The 23,837-nt window shown below is 34.6% G+C and overlaps 4 protein-coding genes across 8 annotated transcripts; 1 reads left to right on the forward strand and 3 right to left on the reverse strand.

Annotated features, from left to right (window-relative positions):
• Positions 1-786: 786 nt before the first annotated feature.
• LOC101222303 (SWI/SNF complex component SNF12 homolog) lies at positions 787-4,965 on the reverse strand. 3 transcript variants are annotated; one of them, XM_031888933.1, is made up of 3 exons: positions 4,582-4,965; positions 2,545-4,221; positions 787-2,436 (listed from the first exon to the last, which is right to left on the reverse strand). In XM_031888933.1, the coding sequence occupies exons 2-3, from the start codon at positions 4,155-4,157 to the stop codon at positions 2,334-2,336; spliced, it is 1,716 nt and encodes a 571-aa protein (XP_031744793.1). In that variant the 5' UTR covers positions 4,158-4,221; positions 4,582-4,965; the 3' UTR covers positions 787-2,333. The 3 variants fall into 3 exon arrangements, with proteins under 3 accessions (XP_031744793.1, XP_031744794.1, XP_031744795.1); XM_031888934.1 differs by having other exon boundaries at positions 4,563-4,965; XM_031888935.1 differs by having other exon boundaries at positions 787-1,574; positions 2,545-4,953.
• A 1,154-nt stretch (positions 4,966-6,119) lies between these two features.
• LOC101206118 (fructose-1,6-bisphosphatase, chloroplastic) lies at positions 6,120-9,288 on the reverse strand. Its single transcript, XM_004137013.3, has 3 exons — positions 8,773-9,288; positions 7,504-7,900; positions 6,120-6,788 (listed from the first exon to the last, which is right to left on the reverse strand). Exons 1-3 carry the CDS (start codon positions 9,166-9,168, stop codon positions 6,388-6,390), a joined length of 1,194 nt encoding a protein of 397 aa, XP_004137061.2. The 5' UTR covers positions 9,169-9,288; the 3' UTR covers positions 6,120-6,387.
• A 1,497-nt stretch (positions 9,289-10,785) lies between these two features.
• LOC101222780 (nicotinamidase 1) lies at positions 10,786-15,200 on the forward strand. The gene is made up of 5 exons (XM_004136839.3): positions 10,786-11,090; positions 12,422-12,605; positions 12,922-13,055; positions 13,472-13,657; positions 14,939-15,200. Exons 1-5 carry the CDS (start codon positions 10,950-10,952, stop codon positions 15,023-15,025), a joined length of 732 nt encoding a protein of 243 aa, XP_004136887.1. The 5' UTR covers positions 10,786-10,949; the 3' UTR covers positions 15,026-15,200.
• A 381-nt stretch (positions 15,201-15,581) lies between these two features.
• On the reverse strand, positions 15,582-22,958 carry LOC101206355 (protein EXECUTER 1, chloroplastic). Of its 3 annotated transcripts, none has more exons than XM_031888731.1 (13): positions 22,295-22,958; positions 21,901-22,017; positions 21,624-21,689; positions 21,052-21,158; positions 20,322-20,403; positions 18,666-19,421; positions 18,404-18,527; positions 18,139-18,311; positions 17,901-17,975; positions 17,714-17,806; positions 17,431-17,594; positions 17,115-17,136; positions 15,582-16,038 (listed from the first exon to the last, which is right to left on the reverse strand). In XM_031888731.1, the coding sequence occupies exons 1-11, from the start codon at positions 22,709-22,711 to the stop codon at positions 17,502-17,504; spliced, it is 2,103 nt and encodes a 700-aa protein (XP_031744591.1). In that variant the 5' UTR covers positions 22,712-22,958; the 3' UTR covers positions 15,582-16,038; positions 17,115-17,136; positions 17,431-17,501. The 3 variants fall into 3 exon arrangements, with proteins under 3 accessions (XP_031744591.1, XP_011658818.1, XP_004137062.1); XM_011660516.2 differs by having other exon boundaries at positions 17,052-17,136; XM_004137014.3 differs by lacking the exon at positions 17,115-17,136 and having other exon boundaries at positions 22,295-22,955.
• Between the last annotated feature and the right edge of the window lie 879 nt (positions 22,959-23,837).

A 23,837-nucleotide genomic window follows, 5' to 3' on the forward strand; every position in this document is an offset into this window, starting at 1 on the left:
TGGAACAATTTACCATTAAAAAACCTACTATTTGATTGACAATGTTCGCTCCTTTTCCTAAATGTGACAGGGAGATCTATTATTCCTTTATTTACGAGTAATAGTAATTTTAAAAAACGGTAAAGAACAATAGAAAATAATGTCTATGATCTTAACTTTAAAAAAAAAACAAAAAAAAAACAAACTAATTATAGCATGACTCAACTATTAATGAATTTTCAAATATTAAGTTATACCAACTTAAGCACGACTGGACTATCAATGAATTGTCGAATCTCCACCCTCGTTTTACTTGACTACAAAAAGAAAAGCAGCCAAGTAGCAAGATATGATTCAAATATCGAACTAAGTTAGAATTTAAGTTAGTACAGTTGTATGAATTATATTTCAGTTAGCCATAGGCATACATCTACCTTCATTGAATGCACATAGCAATTGAGACTAAGAAGATGTTTCTTCATTTATAACAGTGACTGCCCACACCAACTTATACACACCTTGACTAACTTCACGAAACAACCCGTTTGACCCTACAACATTTTGATGTCAAGAAAACTCGTAGGAAATTAATTCCTAAGTTGATTGCCACCCAAAATTTTAAGTTATCAAAAAATCACAATACTGGTGATCTAACACTTCCTAAAGTACACAGTAAACTCCCTGTCGAATAATAAATCAAATGTTCAACATCTTAACCATAGTTTTAATCTAATTCACAAATAATTTTATTTTTTCTTGGCATAAAAAAACAACAAAAAAGACAAGGTAGATACAGAAATAAACAAATTTCAAATGAAAACCTCAAACAGCTCTTATTTCTATTGAAACAAATCCGGAACATTCATAAATGTTATGTACACCATAAGAATCTGTATCAAGGACAAATTGGGAGCATGTTTTATGTGCGTAGCAAAGCACCAAAGCAATGAGTTTAATGGCAGTATGCTGTTCCACAAAGTTTGGGTCAGTTTTATGAGAACAAGCTAAGAGGAGTGTGGTACCTTCTCTTTTATAGCCCCGGGTAAGGGTTATGTTGGTTTCAAGTACGAGTCGTCTGAGCTAATCGTTGAGCCGTCTATCCTGGTTATTAGCCATTAGCGGACTTCAGAGAATGAAAAGGCTTCACCACCAACAGGCTCTAAAACTACATCACAAATCAGATTTGATAGCTCTACGAGAGGCTACTAAGAAACAAAAATGGTAGATAGTTGCCTGAGTTGGAATGTAATTTGTATGAAAAGGAATTTTCGACAACAGACAAGCAAAACCAACTATGATTCTAACATCTAGCTGAAAAATGGTACAGAATGGAAATATCTTAGATTAGTCCAATTAAGATGACTATCCCCGGTTAGATAATTACCCAGTCAAACAAGGCAAGGGTTAAAATACAGAATTCCTATAACTTCCCAGATACTTATCCCCTATTAGGAAAGAGTGATAAATGTGATGAATATCAGACAAATGTCACCAATTTCGATATTGATGTTGCGTGGTATCCTCCTTATGCGCCTCTAGGAACTTCACTTGTTGCAGGTTTACGGTTCAGATACCGAATGACAGCATCCTCCACCCTGATTCAATACAAATACAATCACATAAACTAATCGAACAATCATTTTAGAAACAATTTTCATGTTAGATATCCGTGTCTATCACTCCACCATGCTGTAATCCAATGGTTCTTCCTCCCCCACCTCCACCAAAACGAAGAGCAAAACACAAATGACATCCAAAGGAGTGGGTCACCCTAGCCCATATTCCAAAAATAAAATTATAGAATAGCGCACAGGGCACAAATTGCATCCATCATATGGGAATTGTTGCCATAGCCTGTAATTAGAAAGCTACTCATGGTTGCAAGTGATCTTGACAAAGAAGCCAAAATTGCTTTCATCACTGCCAAAATCACTATCATTTTGAAATAGTAATGTTTGGCAAAGAAGCGAGCTTAGAAAACCCATAATCCCATTAATGTGATTAACAAAGTTACAATTAAAAAAGCAACTATTATTTCATAGTTGACTTTTCAGTAATTCGATGATTATGAAATCACTTTTTAAATAACAATAAAATATTTTGCTACGGTGAAACCCAGATATTAAAATAATTTATTGGAAAACACTTATAATCGAGGGATACCTGAGAATGATTTTGAAATAATTAAAATAACTTTTCTTATGTTCAAAATCATGGGGTACATCTCTTTTTTTTTATCTTTGGAAAATGCCTTTAATTATCAAAAATCAATTAAATGTTTGATTTAACATTTTTAAATGACTTTCAAGGATCAAAATTGATTTTAAAGGGTGAAAAATGTGATTCAGAGTTAACTATGAATATGAAAAATGTGATTGTAACCATTTCAAAACATGCCCATGCTCTAAATCACTTGTGCTAAAAACCCACTCGGCCACTATACGCTGAAGAAAGTACCTGGATTCATAAAAACATTCATCACACGACCTCAATGGATGACCTCGATGTACGATATGATAGACAAACAAGAAGAGAAGCTGGATAAAATAAACAACTATTACTCACCATGATTGACTGTAGAAATTAGAGTGACGTTCTTTCTCTGCATGATGACTAGCATCTCCAGCAACGATCTTTAAATCCTTAGTTTGAGAAGAGATCAAGTTATTGATAAAATCTGCTGGAGACTGACTGAAGCCAAGAAAGAAAGATCGCCTTCGAGAGTGCTCATGTATCTTCTTTACTGCAGCAGAAATTAATTCATCACAGGAATCTATATCTTTATGCTTCTCAAAGTTTTCTAAGAATGCTGACATTTGTTTTTCTGTTGGAAAAGGCACGTCGACCATGACATCATAACATGTAGTTCCAACAGGTGAATTTCCCGAAATCTTAACTCTATGTTGTAAGTTTATAGGTTGGGGAGGAATTAAATGTTGTGATATCTTCTGAGTGACCATAGAAAATTTCACCTTCTCTTCACCGAACACTTTTCTAAGACCTGGATCACATGTAAAGAAAGAAGGATCACTTGAATTCTGCAACTTGTTAGCTTTCACGTAATGCCATAGTGCAGCCATAATTCTTGAGCGGGTGTCTGTTTCAATTCCAAGCACATCTGACAGAGAAGGCGAAAGACGAAACTTTTCGGGGGTATGATTCATGTCCAATCTTATCACTGCAGTAAATTCTTTATCTCCTTTTCTCTTCACTTCAAAGCCCTCTTGCAAAGCAGGAGAACGGGCACCCTCCCATAAAATTGTATGGTTATCTGGATAAAGGCTTTGATCTAAGTATATAGTAATTTTCTTGAAGAAAGATGAAAATTTTGGGTATGTAGAATCATAATTTTGCATGGCTCCAGCGATAACAGGATCTTTTCCATCTTCCAAGATCCTCCCAATTATCTTAAGCGACCATGAAGGGGATTCTACGTTTTTCTGATCAGAACCACTTTGATTCTGATTTTCAAATGTATTGAAGACATAGATCCGTAGGGTTTTTTGAATACGTGGAGGGTTCTTCAAAGACTCTTGAATATCATTTTTCTTTCTTGCTAGAGCAGCATCTATACGACCCTCAACTTCGAGTAATTGGGTATAGATAGCAGATTCTGGCAGAAGAGCAGCAACTTTATCAGGTAGTTGTTTCTCAGGAAGCTTGACCTTCTTTCTTCTAGGGGCTGGAGTCAGCTCCATGGTTTTAAATGGTGAAGTAGCAATAGTGTAAGAATTCCCTGCAGACCTAGAAGGCGGCTTCTGAGTGGGCCTCTTAGAGTTCCCCGTTCCAGGTGTTGACATAGAGGGTGTTGACCCAGCATTGACACTATGCAGCTGAACAGGTTGAGTATGAGCTTGGAAATGTGCATGAGCAGATTGAGCTTGTGCCTGAGCATGAGCCTGCGTGTACACATGAGACATTGTGCGTGTCTGCGGCTCAGACAGCTGAAAATGACCTGAAAAATGTGATCCGCTATGTATTTGAGGCTGTGGCTGAGAGAGTAGATGGCCATGATGGTTCAGTGGTCTTGTTTGCGGAACCATGCCTGAATTCCCAAAATGCGGGGCCACAACATTCCTCCCTAGATTGTTACTACTAGTGTTATTATTCACCGAAATAGTTGCCCCAACATTCCTCACCGCACTGTTGCTATTAACACCGTTGTTATTTACCGACATCGCTAATTCATACAGCCAAAAATCCTTGGGGTGGAATCAAATTACTCCATTTACAACAATGAGCCTGCAACAAAGTCTCTCAAACCCAAATTCAATCGGATAGCCAATTTTCTTACAAACACGTTTCGAACTAGTCTCACTAATTACAGTGCCAAACAACCCAACTAAGCTAAAACCACGAAAATACTTGGATGAGCACAAAAGTGTTTTGTCCCCCACTTTCCCGTACAATAATTTCCAGCCCTAGATTTCGAAGCGAACTTAACTCATGCATAACGAGCAATCACAATGAACTACTACGCTACAGAAGGATTTCAAAACATAAATTCTTCAGAAACCGTTCACGAGAAATTTAAAGCGACCATAGACATAAACAGAGAAGGAATCACAAAGTAAAACGAAGACCTGTGAAAGAAAATCTAACCGCTAGTTTCTCCCATTACTTTTGCAGTTTGCTTAACTAATTGTATGGTGTGAATCCGGGGTTAGCGTGCCGGCATTAGGTTGCAGGCGAGAGTGAGATAAGAAGAGGAGAGAGAAAATTAGCGTTGGAGCGGCGATCGGAAATCGGAAATCGGCGACGGGAACAGAGAAAGAAGATCGAGAGAAGGAACCAAAAGAGAAAAGAGGCCGTGGGGCGGGCGGGGGGTGCAGCTGCGGGAAGACAACAGTTGAAGAGGAAGAAAGGAGGCAAGAAAATAGGATATTGTAAATAGTGAAAAAGTGGCCCTTTGTGTGTTTGTTTTGATGGATGAAAGGACCAAATAAGGCAAAATGAAAAACTAAATTTACCTTTTTAGTAGTGATAGGAAGGAATGGAGGCAAACTATGAATCAATTCAAGCAAAAATGTAATTCTGTCTATGTAACATATAAACCCTGAAAAAAAAATGATATCCGGTACTATCAGGTTATTATCAATTTTAAATTTACTACTTTTCAAATTAAAAAAAATATATATATATTTATTATTTTTGCAAATGTCCCGCGTGCAAATTTCTAACTCAATTTAATTTGATTCACAAGTTTCAAGTTGGGTTAATCGGTTGTATTCTTTTTTTCATGATTCAATTTACAAGTTTTGCGTATTCGTAACCTAACCTTTACGGTTTTGATTGATTTATTGATTTTTTTTAACATCCATCCTTTAAAAAATGTACAAATTAAGTTTATAAAAATGGGTCTATTAAGTCTAATTTTTTAGCTTGATTTAAGGAGTGTGTGGAGTAATTTTTGTTTTGTTTATTAAAAACAAATATATGATATTTAAAATCAGAAAGAAAGAAGTTGTTTTTGAAGAAGATACAAGTTTCAAAATTATTTTTTTAATTTAAAATGAAGTTTAATTATTTAAAATAATAGTTTAAAGATATTCGAAAGACTTTTTAAACTTATTTTCAAGAATTCAAAGATTGATGCGAACATCTTAAAAAATATTAAAGAGTTCATTATTATAAATCTAGAGACTAAAAAACTACATTTCTAAAACTTATAAACGGAATACATTCTTCAAAACTTGAGAACTAAAATTGTAATTTTAAAAAAAAAAACTATATCTTAAAAGTTATTACAAAAATGATTTGTTGGTCTTCCACGAAAAAGAAACATCTAAAATGATCAATTATAATTTTTAATTATAAGATTCTAAGAAAATTGGAACTTAGTTGTTTTTAGGAATTGTTAGAGAATAAATTGAGATAAATATTAGTGTATATAATAGTGTAAGTATGGTACTATTATAGTTAGAAAAAATATTTTTTTAAAAAAAACTAACAATAAATTCAGGTTGTTTCGAGTTCGTTTGGATGTTTATGATGAACCCATAAACCAACCAAAACCACGAGATTCTTCATTTGTTAACACTTTCCTATGTTTCACTATTTTTTATGCAATATAACAGAATTATTGATTCATCCCTTAGTTAGAATATCGATAACAAAGTCCATGAAAATATAATACAAAGTCTATGAATGAGTTCCAAATATGGATAGAAGCTCAAAATGTTGTCCTATATATCGGTTTAAAGAACACAACTCTTCTTCATATTGCAAATTACTATAATTCACATGCTATCAGAATTTACTGTTAATATACTACAGTTTATATACACCTTCCGGTAAAGCATGCAAAGCCAAAGAAAAAAATGTGATGAACTACACAAAATCTAGACACTGACCTTTGTGTTTTGAAGGTTGTTTTTTACATTTTAAACTTCATTCTTTATCACAACTTCAAACTTCATAACCAGGATTCACTTTCTGCTGTACATCTCCATAGCTTTCAAGCTCCTCCATGTCCTCCATACTCCCTAAGAACAAAGGCAGCCTTTGATGCAGCTTACCTGGCTGCAATGAAAGAATTCGATGTTTACCATCTGAACCTCGGCCTCCGGCTTGCTCAACGAGAAGGCTAAGAGGGTTTGCCTCATATACTAGACGAAGATGATCTCTTGGATTCATTGCCACTCCGCCGTATAACAAAGTTCGATGGAGATCAGCAACCAGAGAACATATGTAACGAGCAGAGTATTTCTTTGGATTTTTGCCTTTCCCCTGTCTGATTGTGTCAATATATCGCCGCAATCCTTCTGGCCAGTCGAAATATCTTGCATCGTTTACTGAATATATTTGCCCTGAAGAATAAGAAAGCAGTTGAAATAGGGTCCAAAAGATCCCCTTTATTGTCTCTCGAAGTGTTTATAATTCATTAAAAGGAAAGAAATATAAGTTTCTAAGACTCCCAAAATCTTTAGCTTATTGTCCAAATATTCATAACATTTAAGTATAATCATTCTATTCACATTAGAAAAGATTCTTTTGGCTAATTCTCCAAATATTCATAACATTTGAGTGCAGTGTAGGTCTACAGCGTCATCCCCCCACGAGTAGCTGAAAATGGATTACCAGATCAGTGAATTCTTAATAGGAAAGCAAGTTGAAGCAAAGGGGATTATGCTAGAACCTTCTTTTGGATTAAAAGAAAACGAGTCATATAGGAAAAGGCATGCAATATAAGGAAATCCCACGGCAAAAATTATTAAAATTCTTCATATTTTCTTTAGACAGAAGCAACTGCTCTCACTAAGAAAAAAAACAAAAGAAGAAAAAAACATACAAAGAACAAAACCTCACTAAAAGAAGGGTTTCCAACTAAGTAAGATGTTACCTAGAGAATAGTTACAAAAAGTGAACACCAAAACTTAACAACCTCACTAGGGTCTCTCTATCCACACATCTAAACAATCTATTGTTTCTCTCTCCTAACCATGGAACACAAGACTACTGAATTATATTGGCAGTCGTATCAATATTGTGTTATATTTTGGACCATGGAACCCGACATGTTACCTCGAGGAGGGATTTTGATGTGAGGATGAGTAAGAATGAAGTCTCCTGTTGAATGGTCCAGTGTAAATGCATGTGTCCCAGAGCCAAAGCTGGCACAAAGAATTGTAGCTGATGAGTAGAGAACATATCCAGCAGCCAAAAGTTTAGTCCCACTCTGTAGAGAATTAAGCACGGCCTTCTCTTCTCTCGGTAAATTATCGAGTTCAACAAGACGTTTATAAACCCCAAAAATTGTGCCAGTAGGTATTGATGCATCGATATTTCGAGAACCATCAAGAGGATCAGTTACCACCACAAATGGGCCATCATCTCTAATCCAAACCGGTTCATCATCTTCTTCTGAAGCCATCACGGCAACTTTTCCAGAATTTCTAAGGGATGATAAGATGATTTCATTCTGTAAAACAGAGATATTGTCTCCCAGAGTTCAGTTTTTCTTTTCTCGAGGATGTATTTGCAAAGAAAACAGAAAACCTACGTTGCTAAACTAGAAAACCTGAACAGTAACTGAACATAATATGCTGAATACTTCAAGAAGTTGTATGTTTGCAATTTAGGCCTTCAAAATCCAAGCGTTTCAAGAGTGTCCTTAGTTGTCCATTTTCGTAAAAGATAACCAATGCTTTCCTTTTTCTTGTCCTTTCTTTCTTTTTTTCTTTTTTAAAAATGAATCAACGGTGCATGGCTGGGATTTAAAAGAAAACATTTAGACATTAAATGCTCCGTTAGACATTAAAAATTCCTCAAAATATAGAACTCATAAAAGTTGGCGTACTTTTTGTTTGTTGCATTATGAAATTCTTGTTATTAGATATCTAGTTTGGTCTTTCTTAGTTTATAAATCAAACAATCATTTTTCTGAACGCTTTTAAGATTAATAACAGTTCAAGAACAATTGGTAAGTTTGAAAGCACTATTGAAACACGGCAAAGTATAGCTTTGATCCCTATAATTTATCTCATTTCTAATTTGTTTAAATTAGCCAATCAAGCCTTTAAGAATTCCCCAATTTCATCCTACCTAACTGTTAAATCTAGGTTATGAATTAATGGAAAAAATGGCACAAAAGAATCCAGTTTTTTGCCCAATAACCTCCTGTATAAAGTAGGATGAGATGGATATGGCATGATAGACATATTTAACATCACCTATTTAAAAGTTCAAAAAAGAAGGTTAAGAAAACTATGCATTCGAACTTCAACCACTAAGGACAAAGTAAAACAGATTCCCAATTAAATCAATATCCAAAATGAATGAAAATTTGCTTACAGACACAATGTCGAGCGGCTTGGGTGCATCCCTCTCCGACCCAACAGCCAAACCCGCCGGATTTTGAAGATCGGAACTGAAGGGAGAAGCGACAAGAGCGGCAATTCTCTTGCAAGCATACTGAATATGAGTCAACAGCAGCACTAAATCATCTCCCAAACCAATCCCTCCCTTACCCACAAAATCAGTCAAAGTACAGAGACCATCAGTGCCTGTGCCGCTAGGAGCGGCCTCTGTTCGCGACCGGACGGCGAGGCCAAAAGGGGTGGAAGCCATAGCTGTGGGGACACGGAGCTTGGATGGAGGGGGGAAATGGCGGATTGTTGGGGCAAAACGAGGGAGATTTGAGGGAAAGGAAACGGGGGGATTGAAGGGAGGAATGGTAGTGGATTGCATAGTATTATTGTGTGGATTGTTTTGAGTTTTGGGATTTGGCGGAAGTTGATGGGATCATAATGGGCGATGGGTTGGGAATTTCATGGGAATAATGGAATGAAGGTTTCTATATTATAATAGCAAGTGTGAATTTCGCTTCTTATGTCATCAACTCGTGAAATTACACTTTATTGGTAAATCTATTAATTTAGATTTTTTTTCTCTTTTCTTTACACGATTTTTCTCAAGAGATTCTTATGCATTTATTTGAGCACCAACCAAGAAAGAATAATTGACTAAGCGAGTATATAACATAAAACATGAGTATCAAGATTTGAGAATTGAGTATCAAAAAAACTTATGAAAAGGAGCACTCAATAGCTCCTAAGGTCTAATCAATAAATTCACATGTGGCGAAATAAACAAACAAAAAAAATTTCATTTAAATCTCAATGGAGGCATGTTTTTTCCCTATGTTATGATAGAAATTAGAATAAATATTAGAATTATCCTTCATAAACGATGGTTGTGATTCTATAATATTTTATGATCTAAATTTGAGGAACTAAATGAAATTTGTCTCACTTTTTGAAAACGAGTTTTTTTAATTTTTTTTAGATGTTAAATTTGGGAGAAATTACTAAAAGGGACTTCTGTCCCTCATGCAAAAGGTTCTTTCTTGCTCTACTATTCTCGCTCTTTGGGGCTCCGCCTCGTAGATCGTTGTCATTTCTCTCATGATTTCGCTCTCTTAGTCTAGCTCTTTGGAACTCGATCTCTCATATTGCTCTCCTCTCTCTCTTCATCTCACAATCTTAGCTCTCTCACTCTCACTCTTTTGAGCCCAGTCTCTCTTTGCATGCAACGCAAACTAAATAGAGGAGGAGGTGGAGGCCAAAGCTGCTCAAATGGACTCGTCAAGTTGGTTCATGGTCTTGTAAGAGTAATTTTGTAAAGTTGTTTGACATTGATGCAAGCAAAATGTAAAAAAAAATATTGCATTTTAAGGAACAGATCTCAAGATTTCCCCTTCCGGTGCTAAGTATTGCAGTTGGAGCTCATCAATGATATGGATTTGATGCACTAATGATCTACCTGCAGTTCATTCTGATTTAGTTATAGTATACGATTAAAATGTCAATGATATAACTCCTATCGTTCTAAATTATATACTTTATATTTAATATATATATCAACAATATCATTGATGTGTATTTTCTCCTTTAAATTAGAGATGATATATGGAAGTATAAAGTATATCAATTGACTGATATACCAAAATGTTGATATATTTGCTGATACACAAGTGAGGATGATATTAATAACAAAAACAAACAACTAGAAATGATGATCAATTTTTTTTTTTTTTTTTTTGTTATATTTGGAATTTTAGAAAATTGTTGCTACGATAGCAAAGGTTGAAAAATCACACTAACAAAACATGTGATTCTTTACGAATGAAACTTTTAAGCATGAAAAGTGAATCAATTTTAAACCAATTCCAACCTTCGTTTTGCAATGAGTTTATTGGGTTAATTTATTGATTTTGAAAAGATTTTAATTTGCATAGAAGAATGCAAAATTGAAGATATTTTTGTTTGAATATGACTGTAGCCTCATGTCATCATATAGTCAGTGAAGAGATTTCTTCTTTGACGCTAAAGAAAGATCCAAAAATTCAAAGATATATGATGACGTTATCTATATTCTTTTGACTTGTTGAACTCATGATCAAATTGCATTTACTTAAACACCCAACCGAACAACAATTGAAGGGTTGATGTGAACAGTTGCCTAAAAAAATGGTTTCGAGCGCCATTGATCTTTTGAAGAAGGAGATTCCACTGGAGCAGGAATCTGTGGTTTTGGCTGAAGATGCTGTGAACGGTCTTGTTCTTGTTGATATTATCCATGGCTTCTGCACGGTTGGCGCTGGAAATTTGGTAAAATTTTCTACACTTAATTGATTTTTTGATATTATATATATGTTCTGCACACCATCTGTTTGATGAAATGCTTTTTTTTGGTTTTACTTGAAAGAACAAGTAATTTTGGTATTTATGTTATGCGCCTTTGTCTGAATTTACAAAAGAATTGAGTAAAGATTTGGGATTTATTGCTTCTTCTTTGGAATATAATCTGTTTGATGCTATCCTGCTTCTGAGTTATGGGTTCTTGCACTTGCTTTCCAAACTCTATGGTTGTTTTGTCAATTGGCTGAAAAATTGATTCCTCAAGTTTTAATTTTGTATCAAATGGTAGGTAACTTTAAAAATATAGTTTTTTATTTATTGATTGATGTAAATATATATCTTTTTAATTTTTTGTTTTTACAATTTTTCCAAAGCTATCTATCAAAATCATATAGTTTATTGATATTTTCCGTCGACATTTTTGCAAAGCTAAAACATCTGTATTTTGTTGACATAGTTTTACGTTTAAATTCTACCCAACCCAAAAGATCCAATGCACTTTGGACCAAGTCCACCTAGTTTTCTTGTAAATTATTTTTTCCATTCTTTCTGTTCAATGAAACATCAAACTTTAGCAGAGAAATAATACAAAAAAGAGAAGCCACGAAAAAGGGGATCTAATCAAGGAGCCAAATATCGCTATAACATCTCTCCCTCCCTGAAAAAATGTATTATCTCTCACATCTAAAGACTCCATAAAATGGAGCAAACTCTAGCCTTCCACAAAACAACCCTTATTTTTTCGAGAAGGCAAATAAAGAAGGAAGCTTGATGATCGATTCTTTACAGCCGTGCAAGTTAGGAAAGCTAAAGTTGAACATATAAAAACACATTAGGGACAACAAACCTCTCGATATTTCTATAATGGTAGGTTACTGTCTACACTTTAGACATTCATTCTTATGGTTTTGCTCTTATTTTTACCTAAAAGTTCTTGTACCATTAGAGAGATAGTTGTTGTTACTTGTAAACTCATGATGATCATTCCTTTACCTAGCAAATGTAGAACTTTTGTTACATCTCCACGAGACCCCTCTAAAAATCACATCTCCCTTGTAAATAGAAATAACAACGTTATTGAATTTATATTGATTTATAACAATAATGATTTTTATACATCTAATCGACACGTGACTGTATTTGCATTCTCTCCTAATATGTTGTTACTGGTAATTAGGATAATCCAACACACATTTACTTCGTTCTGTGAAAGAAAAAAAAGCCATATAAATTGATGTAGCAAGAGAAACCATAGTGTATATACTGAAGTATTTGGAATTTGGGATGTATTTAATTTGCAGGCACCAAGAGAGCCAAATAGACAAATATCTGAAATGGTGGAAGAATCAGCAAGAATTGCAAGGATTTTCTGCGAGAAGAAATGGCCTGTGATGGCATTTATTGATTCTCACCAACCAAACAAACCTGAGAAACCATATCCTCCTCACTGTATTGTTGGTTCTCATGAATCGAACTTGGTTCCAGGCATGTCGTCCCCTCTCTCTAAATGATACCAACAAATTTCCTAAGTAATTCACCACTAAAATTTAGATTAATCTTAAAGAGATATTTGAAACGTATGATTTTAATATTAAGTATATGTTTGTTGAGCTTGGAAATGAATTGGTTTATTCGGCATGCATTATTTAAGGGGTGTTTGAGTGCCCAACTCGTCTTACTATAGTGGTCGGATGTGTTTGGATCTTCCACTATAATAGGTGAAGTGTTTTCAAATTTTTATTAACTTAATTGATACAAGTGTAAATTAAGAACTAAACATATCATTAACTTTTGATTGCAGCTTTGCAATGGGTGGAGAAGGAGGCGAACGTGACAATAAGGCGAAAGGACTGCTTCGATGGATATATGGGCTCCTTCCTGCCTGATGGCTCCAACCTTTTCGTGGATTGGATTAAAAATAATCACATCAAATCTGTACGATTCTCCATTACCCTTCTTTCTTCATTTTCAATGCCTTTTCATTTCAAACTCAAGATGTTTAACAATCCTTTTCTTGCAATACAAAATTTGTCATGTAACACTCAATTCCCACTACTCACTTTATTTCTTTAGTTCCCGTTATGTGCTGCTTTACTTGCTATCTTTCAAGGAACTGCTTGGTTGGAGTTATTTCTGTAGAGTTAAGTTGTTAGTAAGTGTGAGTTAGTGGATGGCTTAAATTACATGTGATTTTAATGAATGAGTACCAAATTTGTAATTTTGCTTGATGATGAGATGATAGAAGCAAATGGGTATAAAACTTTTATCATTTTATTAACAAGGGTAGATGTGATTATATTTGGTATGAAGTTAAAACCCTTTATGTTTTCTTTCTTATTTCATGGATGAAGCTTTTGGTGGTTGGAATATGTACGGACATTTGCGTGCTAGATTTTGTGTGCTCCACTATGTCTGCAAAGAATTTAGGGTTTCTTCATCCTTTAAACGATGTCGTTTTGTACTCTCGCTCTTGTGCAACCTTTGATAACCCTCTTCATGTTGCTAAAAACACCAACTCGGCTCTCCCTCATCCTCAGGTAAAACCCTTTTTTCTCTTCTCCTTTTTTTAACTTCATGGGAACTTTAAAAATAGCAAAATGATCAAACTATTTACAAAATATAACAAAATACATCAAACTTACTATAGTCAATTCTATTCATAACAATTTTCTTATATATATTCTTGTAATTGTGATTAAAAAACGAAGTAGAAAGGAGTAAACGATCAAACTAAAATGTATGTTTAAAATTGTAAGTGTCTAGATGTATTTGAAAATATAGACTGTATAGTCATTTTCAATGATACAAGAGATAGTCAGAATGGATACTTTAAAAATATAGAAACTAAAATAAACCAGAGTTGAAAGATAGATACTAAAAGTTAGGGTAAATATCAGGAGATAGTTGCAAATTTAGCAATTAAATTCAAAATAATTAAGTATATAGCAACATTCTAAAAAAATTACAAATATAGCAAAATTTGTCAAATTCTATCAATTATAGAGTCTATCACTGATAGATCATATTGTAAAAATTGGTCTATCACCGATATATCATACGAGACTATAAGTGATACAAGTCTACCGACGATAGTTTTGCTATATTTGCATTTTTTTCAAATATTGCTATATCCTTCATTATTATTCCTCAAATGGTCATCCATTACGATTACTCAAATATTTCAATTTACAATTTACTTCCATGAACTTTGAGATTATATCAATTTAAACTATAAATTAATAATTGTATCAATTTAAACTCTAAACTTGTATAAAAAATTGATATAATTATAAGTTTAAAATTATAATTGATATAATTATTAGTTTAAGATTTAAATTGATACAATAGGAAATTTACCATTTTTTTTTATTTTATGCATCCAAACTATCTCTTTAATTTTAATAAATTACAAACCCTTCTATTTCAAATCCTCCTCTGACTTTTTTCAAACTTTTCAAAAATCTCCACCCCTTTACTTTTGCAAATACATTAAGCCATAAAATCAACAATTCTTCCTTCAAAACTCACATATGCTATTAAACTTATATTTGTCTTTCAACTTTTTTCTTTCAAAACCTCACACACAAAATTAAATTACCTCCACTAAGTAGCTTCCCATATGTTGCTTTCTTCAATAAAGTCTTTACAAAACACTGAATTGAATAAAATAAAAAAGAACTAACCCCAACTTTGAAAATACTTTTAGAAGGACTATTTTAGCAAATATTCTCTTTTCTTTTTTTTCACTATGAAGTATAGGATTTAAGTATTTGAGTTGTGTTTAGGATTTAAGTATTTGAGTTGTGTTTGTGTGGCAGGAGTTCATGCATCATGTAGGCTTGTACATGGCAAAGGAAAGAGGAGCAATCATAGCCAACAAAATATCACTTGGAACCAACATATAAACCCACCATACTAAACTAGTTGTTTACCCTCTCTAATGGCAAACCTTAGAGAAATGTAACCAAATAAATAAATTATGATCTTGATCTTCCAAACAGATCAAACTTAGAGTATGAAACTCCCACTAAAAGAAGAGGATATATAGTACAGTCTTCTTCATGAGCGATTCTTATGGCATGTCGTATACCTCAAACTACACCTAGCGTGTTAATCAACGCCCTCCTTTCATAAAACTAGATTTAATTTTTAAAAAGTTCATACAATAAAATGTAATAAAGTTTAAAAACTAGAACCTGTACTTTAAAAGTTGAAAAGTCAATCAACGACAATCCAGACTTCAACCCATTTATTTTAGCTAAAAGTACCAAAACTCATACTAGTTAATTCCATACACATACCTACAACACTATATTTCTAATATAAATGTCCCCCTAATACACGTATGATACAAATGATTCACAGTTGAATAGGTATAAAATATTTGAAAAAATTATTTTAAAATGACAAAACTCCTGAAAATGTTTACTGATATTGCAAAACATAGACGCTGGAAGAAGATTACAAGAGTGGTAAGTAGTACGACTGATCAAAATACTAATAATTTGTCATAATATTAACAGATGGATCTAATGGATATTGTTCCAGCTTCAAACTGGATTAAGGGTACATACACTTAGATAACCTCCAGAAAACCTGTCTTACAAATGACATCTCAATCTACTACAGCTTATATAAATAAGTATAGCTAAGTGATATCTCAAACCACAAAACTTGATGGTTAAGAATTGATGGAGCAAGAGAACAGATTAATATATACAAAAGCACGGAAAGAATTGCCCAGAGAAGGAAGAAATCAAGAGTACCAACTGTCAGCGTGGACTAAGCTTTGGTGATCAAGTTTGTCAGACCAGGGTGATAAGTCGGTTGGATAACCAATGACTCGCTTTGCCTGCTGCTAAACTGCTTATCTTTAAACGAGGGCTTTAAATCCTCTAAAACTGCTTTACAACCATAACTACATCACAAAAAATGGGAAGAAAATGGTAAGTATCAAAGATTACTACAAGAATGCAACTATATGAATGGCAAGTTCTTCGACGATTTTTTCTTCTTCGATAGAAGAAAAGATTTTATTGATAAACGAATAAGGCTAGATCTACTCATCTACACGAGTTCTTTGATGGAAGAAGAAGAAAATTTTTCGTTGATCAAAGAAAGAAAAGTGACTAATGCTTAATGCTCAAAGTACAAGGAAAAAAAAACTAAGCAGGAGAACTAAAAACAATGCAGCTGGAAAATGAAGAAGCTTGAAATCAAACTGAAATAAAACAAACCATGGAAGGGACGTATTAGGCAAAAACCATTGAACTCTTTCAAACCAAAGCTTTAGTAGAAGAACTTGAGTACCATGGAAGGGACTTGTGGCATTCTAATTAAAATTTTCCTTTAAGCTTTTCAGCAGAAAAATTCAAAGAAACAAGGTTTTCTGATGGTTTATTGCTTTCAGGAGGACTAATACTTTTTTATATATATAATTTAGAAATGGAAAAATTTACAAATGTAGCAAAATTTCATAATCTATAAATGATATATTCAGATAGACATTGACTTCTATCAGTGTCTATCATCAATAGAATCTAAATTTTTTAATATTTTGTAACTATTTTGGTTCATTTGCTATATTTGAAAACAATCCTATACAAATTCTAAATTTTCAATTGGTTTGTTAATTCTTGATCTTTAAGCGGTTTTCTTTTCAGTTCAAGTCACAGACACTACAATGCAACAGCCTTCCCTATAGCTTAATTGCCAGGCAAAAAGAAAAATGCATGCACACTTTTTTAGGAGCACGATAGAGAAAGTATGTACTTTTTTTGATGCATTGGAAAATATATAAAATAATAAAATTATAAGAAAATGAAATTTTTGTGGTAATCAAGGAAAGTAGAAAATTTCCTGCTAGTATTTAAGAGATTTTTCATGGCTTCAAAGCACATTGATTTTGTGTGTGCACTTGTACTAAAGCACCTCTATGCGATTTGGCGAGGGTGCCTTACTTCAACCCTTCACTATCCTGGAAGCTGCACCTACCTAGGGACAAGCTTTCATACACCTAAGAAGAACATAAACATGAACAAAGATACAACACAGGTACAATGACACATTAGCTCTAACACTAGTTAGGTATAAGGAATAGACGTAAGTAGTAACATTTGAGAGCAAAAACCATACATTAACACACATTTATATACATGTTTAAATGAATACATTTTTTAATAAGCACATCCTAAACTTTTTGAGATCATGTTTACATATGTGTGTAACCAATTGAAATCATCAATTGGTTAGGAAAGGAACCCAAACTGTGCAAAGATGTAGATGTAATAAATTAGACGGATGATCTTACCCTTAAAGAATCGGTGGAAGCACAAATGTGAATTGACAAGCACGAGATTTCAGGTTAAAATAAGATGAAATCTACTCTTGCAGCCTCAACCGATTAAAAAACACCAGGAAATGAAATTCAGGAGCCCAATAAACAAATCCAACGACAGGTCCCCCTTTGATGTACTGCAGAAGGGCATAGATTAGACTCAAACTTGGTAACAGATGGAACAACATCACCCAAAGATATATAGCCGGGGTTGATTAAGAAATCACAAATATAAAATAAACAGAGAACTCCAAACCTTTCCATCAAGAATAACAAGTTCACCATCAACCCATCGTGGATTGCGAAAACCTGGCTCAGCTAGCCTACCTTGTCCTTTATATCTAGCCACCTAGGATAAAAAGAACCAAAGATGCCACAAGACCATTCGGTATCAAGAGGAGAGAAAAAGGACAAAATTTTAGTTGATAAAGAATAAAAATTACCACTCCAAATTCTTCGGGAATGATCCCTTTATGAGGAAGCTGGTATCTTTTTCCGACCTTTGCCCGAAATGCCACCTGTAAAACCATGACAATCATCAATACTACTCCACAGTACTTTGGATGGAAAATCCGAGTAAACAAATAAAAGAAACATGTGCATTCAAATATTTGGAGGCAAACTAAATGGTTCTCGTTTACAAAAATGTCAAAGCTGAGAAGTGAGCAATTAGCCAATTACCTTTCCAGCGGGTACATATGGATCCCCAATAACTTTCCAGGCTTCTACATATTCATAAAATTCAAGCTTTGAAGGCTCCTTATCCCCTCCTCCATCCTCTTGCCATCGACCAAATCTGCGTCTTAGATGAATAATTTCTGATGTATATATTCCATGTGCCCCTATGTACAGTCCTGAAAAAGAACGATTTCTCCATGATGTCTTGATGTGAGCTATTGTTTATACTTGGATGGAAAAAAACCCCAGAAAAATAATAGTACAATACCATTAAGAGGATCTGAAGAAGCAGGAATTTCAATGCGATTGAAACTGGTAGATCCAGAAAGAGGTTGATAGTTTTGTGCCTGGCTGATGGATAGCTTTATTAACTCACTCAAATCTTTGAGTGCCTGAAAAAACAAGTTCATAACGCAGAAAAGGATAAAGAAAGTCAAGGCATGACTAAGTAAGACTAACAAATTTAGCACCTAAGGATTCTTAAACTAACCGACAACCACAATATTAACATGCAAGAATTTTAAACCAACCTTCAATGGTATCTTCTCTTTGCCAACAAATTTGGCTAAATCAAGCATAACATGGTCAATACTACCTTGACCTTGAGGCTTGGACTTCCTATCCAATGACTTTATTTCCTTTCCAAGGGAGTCATGCTCATTCACAACATTCTCAATGGAGAAAGAAAATGAAGAACGTCCCTTCCTGTCTAACTTTGCAGGCACTCTGAGTACATTTTTAGAAGAAACACCCCCAGAAAGCTTCTGCACTAAACCACCAACAATGATTTTGATGGCAACTTCATTTCGTCCCTGATTTTCAAGGAAGCCATCATCAGCATCCAAGCCAGCATCTTTCTCTTGGTGGTCATCCTTAATCTTATCTTCCACTTCCAAATCTTCAAAGTCAGTATCTTTCTCACTCTCTACATCGTCCTCCTCTTCCTCCTCTTCCTCTTCTTCATCTTCTTCCTCTTCAATTATTTGCTCAATCACCTTAGATATCACATCTTTGTCAACCTTTCCAGGAGTTGACAGCTTCAAAACCTTGACCTTCACTCCAGGAATCATATCTCTCAAGATATTCTGAAAGACCGGAAATCCAACAGCTATATCAGAATCTTCATTCCTAATGTCACCATCTTCAGCTTCTTCACCACCTATAATGATAAGATCGTCTTTTTCTTCAATGGGGTCCAAGGGATTCAATACACTAGGTGAATCTAATCCTTTAAATGGACCATTTGAATTATCAGATAAAACTCCTTTTCGCTTCAAGTACACAGCCTGAACACCCCAAAAAAGAAATACCTTGAGTAGCCAATTGTAGCCATTATAACATTTTAAAACAGATTCTAAATATTCATCTAAAACTAACCTATTCGTATGATGATAAAGAATGCATGGACAGTAATCAATCATTTGTAAAGAAGCATTTAAGAAATAATTTTCTTTATGCAGTTCCAAGCTTTCATTCGAAATAAACAAATACGCCCTCAACAAAAGGAGCCAATCTAAGAATGGGGAGAGGGAAAACAGAAACCAATCAAGCAAAAATAAAACCTAAAAGATAATTGCAGAAAACCTTAACAAGACCAAAGAGAAAAATAGAACCTAACAACCCACACGTCCTCATTAGACATCTAAACCCCTAAACCTAACAATAATCTATCATTCCTCACAATCCAAAGACCTCACAAAATCGCACAAACCTCAGCAAGCCACAAAAAGATGCAACTGAGAAATACTCAGCATCAAGCTTTTTATTAAGTCAGTTTGTTATGGATAAACGAGGATTCATAACCAATATTTCTGGGTTATGTAAGTTGATAAATATGTGTGGTCGAATCTGCTTGGCTGTAACAGGTCACCTAGCAAAGTAGCAGCAGAATAGAAAGTAAAAACTTTCCGACACAATGCACAAAGAAAATAAGACAATTGAAGACGGGACTTTAAAATAAGACAAGAAGTAAATGGGAATGCTACTCAGGACTGATTGAATCAAAAGTTGGCATCGCCTCTACTAATCCTAGGGTCGACATCCTCTCAAAATCATTGGACCAACACTCTAAGTCCCTTTCTAATTCTACAACACTTACGCCTGGCCCACCATGATATGTTAGTAATCTTAACAAAGAAAATTTTTATTTGTACAGTAAATAATATTACATGTTTTAAGATAGGTACCTGCTGTTTATATTCGCCCATTTTGTTCATTCTGAGAAAAATCTCAAACAAGGGGACACCATCTGCAGCTGTGGCAAGCTGTCTGAGGAAGTTGAGAAACAAAAATCAATATTTTCTTTACTGCAGCAGCAAATAATAAAATGTCTTCAAAAAACAAGAATCATTGAGACTTTGCAGAAAGCATTAGTTTTTCTTACTGCAAAATGAATTGGCTGGCTTTCATCTTCCCTCCAGAATAATCAGCAGTTATTATGTTTACTTTCTTAATTTCTTAACTTTAGGGTCATTTTGTATTTGTATCGCTATTGGATTCTCTCCTCATGTTCTTGGTCTCAATGATAGCTTAGACTTTTATTTAGGTTATTGGTTGTATTCTTTCTGTATATTTCCTCGGAATTTTTGAGACTTTGTCTCTTTTCATTAATCAAAGAAAAAGTGTGTCTTCTTTTGACACACACACAAAAAAAAAACTAAACAAAAAACAAAAAAACTAAAGTTTGATGCCCAATAATAGACTAGAGGTTTCCATCGGTCAATGAACAATCAAATGAAAGAATTAATACACACTATCACCAAAAGTTGGAAAAATCAAATCAAATAAAAAATATTTAGGGGAGCAGTTTATAAAGTAGATGACCTCAACAAGATAAGAGTTAACAAAAGAAGACATGTACAATTGCCAAAAAAAGAGCCAAGTGTAGTGCAATACAATTGAAGGACAAAATCATACCGAGGACTGTAACTTCTAGCAACATATCTTCCATGTTCAGCAGTTATTCGAATAATCAGACCACGAGAATTGTTTTTGTCTTTTGAAATGCCAGACCACCATCCAACCTGAGAGGATGAAACCAAACATGGAAAATCATAAATGTGCGTAGTAATATAAATGTGAAACCTGTTTCAGTTTTTAAGAAGAGCATCCAGATGTAATTACTTAATCATGAAAGACAATCACTGCACGTAAATAAAATTGGAAAAAGATCACCAAGAAAATCAAACTTCTTGCTCTTATATCTTAATTATAGAACTCATTTAGCAAATGGCTGACTCCAGGGAGAGGGTTCCGAGTTACTTTAAAGACCATAAAGTAAAGAAGTAACAACCAGTTCCAGTTGCGAGAAAAAAGAACTGAACAAACAAGAAGTACAACCATCTTGAAATACATGAACGTTTGAAAACGATCAACCAGAAAATCTTTAAGGCATACACAAACTGCAAGGACCAAATGACTGGGTAAAGGGGGTGGGGATAAACATATTATAGCTAGCACTTTATTTTAAAACTCTTTGAATTTCTCACCAACCCAGCACCAGCATTGTCCCGGATGAAGGCTGCATCATGGTACCGCTCCTCCTCTATAGCTCTCTGTGAGAAAAAGACAACTATATCATTGAAGCAACAAATGAAATACTTCTAGTTCTAGGTGGTCCAACCAAGTTTAATTACAAATCAAATTTCAACCGACGAATACTTCTCGGTATGGTAAAATAATGACAAACAGGCATAAAGAAGATTCAATATTCAAAATTTCAAATATTGGAATTATGTTCCAGATCAGAGTGAGAGATTTACTAACATGAAGATAAGACATTGCTCTGCCAACAGTATCGTTTGTAGCCAAAGCCGCAATCGCCACCTTGAGCCTAGCAGCATCCTGATAGTCCTCTGCATATACCGCATGACTTATGCGCGACTGCGCAGGAAGAAGAAAAAAACGAAACAAAATCAGTTTTTCTACGATAATCTTCAGAGGAATTCTTCTCTGTTCTTCTTGCCTTATTCTGTTTCAGCCTCCTCCCTAGCAATTTCACTCATTGCTCCATCCTTCTCTTCCTATTAAATTGCAGTAAATTCTTTCCTCTTTTCCTAATTCTAATAATTTCAGAAGCTAAATTAGAACGAGCCGAGAAAACTCCAAACTAGAACACATCAAACTCCAACAAATAACATGGAAATCGAAACAGAAATACCTTAAGAAAAGAAACGAGGCGTTCCTGTTCGTCGACCTCATCAAAATGCTTGCGCCACCGATCCCAATCCCAACTCCGATCATCGTCCACATCTTTCTTGTCATCTCCAACTACACCCCCCCGCCCCTGCAGAGCCTCACCGTCGGGACACGTGTCCTTAGAGCCATCGTTACGGTTGTTCACCAGAGAATCGAAACGTCTGAAAGTCGTTTGAAAGAGGTCCTGAAGTGCAGAGCCCCATCCCCATGGAAGGGAAGGTTCAGACGGAGAAGGAGAATCAGGGTTGTGGCAGTGGCAGATGGTATGGTATTGGGATGGCGGAGATGGAGCATATGGTTTCAAAAATGGAGTTGGGTGTTGGAATTTGAGGGTAGAGAAGAAGAGCTGATGAGGAGTGGGTGGAGAAATGGAAGCCATGGATGAATGAGACCCGTATCTGTGGTGCTTATACGTAGCTTTGTCAGAGAGAAGAATTTGAGATGAGAGGGAGTGAAAGGCTAGAAACTATGAGATGGGTAAGTGGAAAGATCGAAAGTTGCGATACCCATTTTGTACCTTTGTTATTTCATCTCTGTGTTTGTGTTGTATGAGAGAGAGGATAAGGAATGATGTTTTGGGGTATGAAATTCCATTTGAGTTCTTCCCTTTTTGTATGGTGATGCTCAACATAGAATTCTTGACAAAATAGGAGTTTTTCTTTTTCTCTTTTTTTTCTTCTATTTTTTGTTTCTTTTTTTGCTTGAATTCTTTTGACTCATCTCATCAAACCCATATTTAGCTTTCATGTTCTATTGTGGTGTATATCAACCACGTTTACTACATACGGCCTTCTATGGAAGGGCAGGCTAATAAGTTGTATTGGACTTGGAATTCACACTTGTGTTTGAGGGACTACTTCACAATGAGAGTGATAGCACTTTAAAAGTCTCTTACCGTAGTTTACATTTTAATTGTTTGCTTTTGATGTTGTTTATAAATGTTTCTCGATGATCGAGCTTTGGGAGTAGTAATTGAGAATACTGATGTACAACGAGTGAAAAGAAAGTCCAGCGTGAGATTTATGTTCTAAAGTTTTGTAATTATCTAGTTAAATTAGTTTAATTATTGAATATGCAATACTAAGGTATCCATTAACCGTGAATGTTTGAGGTTATCTTGAACAACATGTAGTTAGCATATAGGTAGGTCGTATTAAAGAAATATCCATTATTTAATGAATATTTAAGATTCAGTCCTTTCATATAGAGTAAGTAAATAAGTAGTTTCTTTAAAAGTTGACTTTGGGTCTTGATAGGATTTGAAATAATCAGGTAACGTTCTATAAATGGGGCCTAGAAATCCGTTATGGAAGACACTACAACATCATGCAAGCACTTAGAGAGCAAGAGCCAATGAGCAAGACCTAAGACTCGAGAACTAAATGGGTAACAAAGACAACTGATCCTATCAATGACATCAACAAAATGTTCGTTATTGATATTGTTTTAGAAACCTCCAAAACGAGTCATAATTTTGCTGAAGGATAGTTAGTTCTTATCATGGA

Source organism: Cucumis sativus, chromosome 7 (genome assembly GCF_000004075.3).
Source record: "Cucumis sativus cultivar 9930 chromosome 7, Cucumber_9930_V3, whole genome shotgun sequence".
NCBI classification, from domain to species: domain Eukaryota; kingdom Viridiplantae; phylum Streptophyta; class Magnoliopsida; order Cucurbitales; family Cucurbitaceae; genus Cucumis; species Cucumis sativus.

What these genes read in the sequence shown, in the direction of transcription:
- LOC101206355 (XM_031888731.1), bottom strand. Translation starts at nt 22,711, where the DNA reads ATGGCTTCCATTTCTCCACCCACTCCTCATCAGCTCTTCTTCTCTACC. An exon ending in GCTAGAAGTTACAGTCCTCG is followed by an intron (nt 20,404 to 21,051) that starts GTATGATTTTGT and finishes CAACTTCCTCAG; the next exon opens with ACAGCTTGCCACAGCTGCAG. An exon ending in TTCTTCAGATCCTCTTAATG is followed by an intron (nt 18,312 to 18,403) that starts GTATTGTACTAT and finishes GTTCTTTTTCAG; the next exon opens with GACTGTACATAGGGGCACAT.
- LOC101222303 (XM_031888933.1), bottom strand. Translation starts at nt 4,157, where the DNA reads ATGTCGGTAAATAACAACGGTGTTAATAGCAACAGTGCGGTGAGGAAT. An exon ending in AATTTCTACAGTCAATCATG is followed by an intron (nt 2,437 to 2,544) that starts GTGAGTAATAGT and finishes TTATGAATCCAG; the next exon opens with GTACTTTCTTCAGCGTATAG.
- LOC101206118 (XM_004137013.3), bottom strand. Translation starts at nt 9,168, where the DNA reads ATGCAATCCACTACCATTCCTCCCTTCAATCCCCCCGTTTCCTTTCCC. An exon ending in AGCCGCTCGACATTGTGTCT is followed by an intron (nt 7,901 to 8,772) that starts GTAAGCAAATTT and finishes TCTGTTTTACAG; the next exon opens with AATGAAATCATCTTATCATC. An exon ending in CATCAAAATCCCTCCTCGAG is followed by an intron (nt 6,789 to 7,503) that starts GTAACATGTCGG and finishes CTTATTCTTCAG; the next exon opens with GGCAAATATATTCAGTAAAC.
- LOC101222780 (XM_004136839.3), top strand. Translation starts at nt 10,950, where the DNA reads ATGGTTTCGAGCGCCATTGATCTTTTGAAGAAGGAGATTCCACTGGAG. An exon ending in AAAATAATCACATCAAATCT is followed by an intron (nt 13,056 to 13,471) that starts GTACGATTCTCC and finishes TCATGGATGAAG; the next exon opens with CTTTTGGTGGTTGGAATATG. An exon ending in CGGCTCTCCCTCATCCTCAG is followed by an intron (nt 13,658 to 14,938) that starts GTAAAACCCTTT and finishes TTTGTGTGGCAG; the next exon opens with GAGTTCATGCATCATGTAGG.